Below are 3,475 nucleotides of genomic sequence, written 5' to 3'. Positions count from 1 at the left end.
TTTTTTTTTTTTTTTTTTTGAGACAGGGTCTCACTATGTAGTTTAGGCTGCCCTTGAACTCACTATGTAGTCTAGGCTGGCCTCAAACTTGCAGTGATCCTCCGGCTTCAGCCTCCCAAGTGCTGGGATTATAGGTGTGCACTAACTACCATGCCTAACAAACACATTGATTATAAAATCAGTTTATGTGAAATATTTTCCTAACTCTTGATTTATAAAGTCATGAGGGCCAGGGATGTAGCTCAGATAGGCTGGGGTTGTAGCTGAGCAGCACAGTGCAAGGACTGCTTGGTAAATCCCTGGGTTCAATTCCCAGTACCAAAAAGGAAAGAAAAGATAAAATCATGACACCCAGTACTTTGAAAAGTATGTACAGGGAGATCAGGTATATGCATGTTTGTAGTAGCAATATAGATTAGTGAAAACCTACCAGAATGCAACTCGGAAGTAAATATCAAGAGCCATCAAATAATTGACAATTAAAAATAAAATTTTAAAAATCCTAGCCAAGTATCATAGCATACTCCTATAATCTCAGCTACTGAGGCATGAGGATTGCAAATATGGACAATTTAGTGAGATCCTATCTTGATATAAAAAGGTCTCTCTCATTTTTCTAAAGTAGGGATACAGTCCGTCGGCAATGGCCTCCAATTTGAAGAAGTCAAACATGGCGTCCAGTGCCCAGAGGAAAAGGATGAGTCCTAAGCCAGAGCTTACTGAAGAGCAGAAACAGGAAATCCGGGAAGCTTTTGATCTCTTTGGTGCAGATGGGACCATTGATGTGAAGGAACTAAAGGTGGCAATGAGAGCCCTGGGCTTTGAGCCCAAGAAAGAAGAAATCAAGAAAATGATAAGTGAAATTGATAAGGAGGGAACAGGCAAAATGAACTTCAGTGGCTTTTTGACAGTGATGACTCAGAAAATGTCCGAGAAAGACACCAAGGAAGAAATCCTGAAAGCTTTCAAGCTCTTCGATGATGACGAAACCGGGAAAATATTGTTCAAAAATCTGAAGCGTGTGTCCAAGGAGCTGGGCGAGAGCCTGACTGATGAGGAGCTGCAGAAAATGACTGATGAAGCTGATCGAGATGGAGACAGAGAGGTCAGCGAGCAGGAGTTCCTGCGCATCATGAAGAAGACCAGCCTCTGTTCAGGCCGGTGCCACCTCCTCTCCGCTGCGGTGAGCACATGCGACTAGTTCTAGTGCCTGCTGTCCCGTGAACCCTGCTCCCCCTTTCCCCGTCTCACTTCAGCCATGACCTCAAGTCTAGCTTGGACTTTTGGAAGTGTACTTTGATATTAAAGGTCTTTGTAAAATGATCTGCTGATTACTTTAATTCTTGAGTGGAATGAGAGCGCATCAGAGTAGGGCAAAGGGTCTGCAGGCCTGCTCACCTGCTGTTCCTCCTGGCCGTGGCCCCTTTTCGGTGGTTCCCCTGTGCACCTGGTGCCCAAGTGCTGTCTTCTCTTTTGTGCTGGCATTCCGATGTGTGTTAATGCTGTTTTGTCTTAAAAATAAAACATTTTCAGGTTGAAAAAAAAAGATGAATTCTTAGGTAATATATGAAAGTGAGTTGCAGGTGTGCCAAGATCTGCTGCCGTTTCCTGTGTCAGTCACATAGATTACTCACTTCCAGACACTTCACAGGAAACTAGAGAAGCTACCTGTTCCAGAAAAATGGTTTTCAGATACCAGTACCAGGGGAGTTCACGCAGGCAGAACTTTCTCAGTGACAACACAGAGAATCTCATTTCTCTTCCTGCACGTGTTGTAAAGATAAACTTCTCTGAGGACAGTACACTCACACTATGCAAACACACACACGTGTGTGCACACATAATGCAACTGAAATCTGGCAGCCTGGGAATGGCGCTTCTACAAAATGCTCCCCAAGTCACCAACCTTTATGCCTGTTCTATTCTGCAGCATACCCAAAGCAACTGAAGACTCCTGACCTCCAAGTGGCACAAAGCCTCTCTGCCCACTGGGACCTGGTCAGCACACAACTTGACAATTTTCCTTTCCAGGACAGGCTGGGAGATTATGCAGGAATCAGCCCCTGCCCCGAGGGCATTTTCATGTTGTACAGTGATATAAAGCTGGTGAGATGTGATAATGGACCAGTCCATGTGATTTCAGGGAATATACCACCAGACCCCTCCAAGTCCATGTAACAACACCCCACCCTGTTTGCTTCCTGTATGGCGATATCATGCATAACATTTGCTCCTGTTTCTGCTGACTTCTGAAATGTTTGGGTTTGTTTCTGACATCCACTGTGAACATTCCTATGCTGTTTTTTATTACCCTGGGTAGGTGTTAGACCTGCACTTTTGAGACCCATTCACTGCATCACAGAAGCATCTGACTTAGAGTGGAAGGCATGGTGTGGTAGCTGGCCTGTGACAGTGGATCCCCTCAAATCTTCTCTTGAGTTCCTTGAGTATCTTTGCTTTCTCTGTCTCCCATCTTTTGCTCTTGGGTTCAAATTAGTACTAACGAAAGGACCTCTGAGTAAGTTGGTTTTAAGAGATGGCTTTTATATGATCCACGTACATTGGCTTTCTAACCATGCTGAGCAGCAGAAGAAAACCAAAGGCAGATCAAAAGGAAGTGCCTGGTGGCAGTCAAGAGACGGAGCCACTCAAATCCCTTCATGGTAAATAATTACAATATATATAGTTTAAGAAAGATCTCCATTTGGCCTTATTTAATTTATATGTTATAGTCTAAGCACCGCTCTTTTTTCCCTCTATTCTTCTTATCATGAAAGCAACTCTAAATATTTAAACTGAAGTTTACATTGTAGTTGTTTTTAAAAATCTTTGCTTGATAAGTACCAAGAGATATTGGACTTTTCTGCCATAATTTAAATCTTTGTTGATGTTTCCTGGCTTTGTTTGGATTTTTTTGTTGTTGTTCTGGGGTTAGCAAATGTGTTCATGTTGGGGTATGAAGTCTGAGACATCCCTGAGCTGGGAACACACGAGAATTGTTGAAAATTGACAAGCAGACGGTGCATGTCTCTAATGCTTTGTGTCATTTTGAATGTCTGCTCTGTCACTGGACAATAAACAATATTGTCAGAGAGGGAAAAAAAAAAGGTCTGGGGCTATAGTTAAGTGGTAGAGCATCCATTCATTTGATTCCCAATGCTATAAACAAACAAACAAACAAACAAAACCTTGTAACTTTTAGCCTAAAAATCCCACTTCTTTTGATCCAGGTTGAGAAAGAAACTAATGAATGGAGAAAAAAAAAACATTTTTTTTTTTCTGGTACCGGGGATCAAATTTAGGACCATGCACTTGCAAGGCAGGCATGCTGCCACTGAGTTAAATCCCTGGCCCCATATGTTTCATGATAATAAATATCTTCAAACAACCTAAATGTTCAGCAAAATAATAGCAGTGAACACCTGGGTGCAGTGACCTGCACTTGTAATCCCAGTACACTTTGGAAGGCTGAAGT

At 42.5% G+C, this 3,475-nt stretch overlaps 1 protein-coding gene across 2 annotated transcripts in view; it reads left to right on the top strand.

The window, feature by feature from the left end:
* LOC104867874 (centrin-2-like) overlaps positions 1-1,273 on the top strand; it is an 18,683-nt gene extending 17,410 nt beyond the window's left edge. Inside the window, exon 2 of one of the 2 annotated variants that reach the window (XM_033767565.1) lies at positions 626-1,273. In XM_033767565.1, the coding sequence (XP_033623456.1) occupies positions 644-1,201 (558 nt within the window). In that variant the 5' untranslated portion in view covers positions 626-643 and the 3' untranslated portion in view covers positions 1,202-1,273. Of the gene's footprint in view, positions 1-622 lie in introns of both variants that reach the window. The other variant, XM_033767564.1, reaches the window with a different exon arrangement.
* The last annotated feature ends 2,202 nt before the right edge of the window (positions 1,274-3,475 follow it).

The sequence above is a fragment of the Fukomys damarensis genome, unplaced genomic scaffold (assembly GCF_012274545.1).
Source record: "Fukomys damarensis isolate Sample0158 unplaced genomic scaffold, DMR_v1.0_HiC HiC_scaffold_23, whole genome shotgun sequence".
Lineage (NCBI taxonomy): Eukaryota > Metazoa > Chordata > Mammalia > Rodentia > Bathyergidae > Fukomys > Fukomys damarensis.
This window is presented reverse-complemented; position numbering and strand designations above follow the sequence as displayed.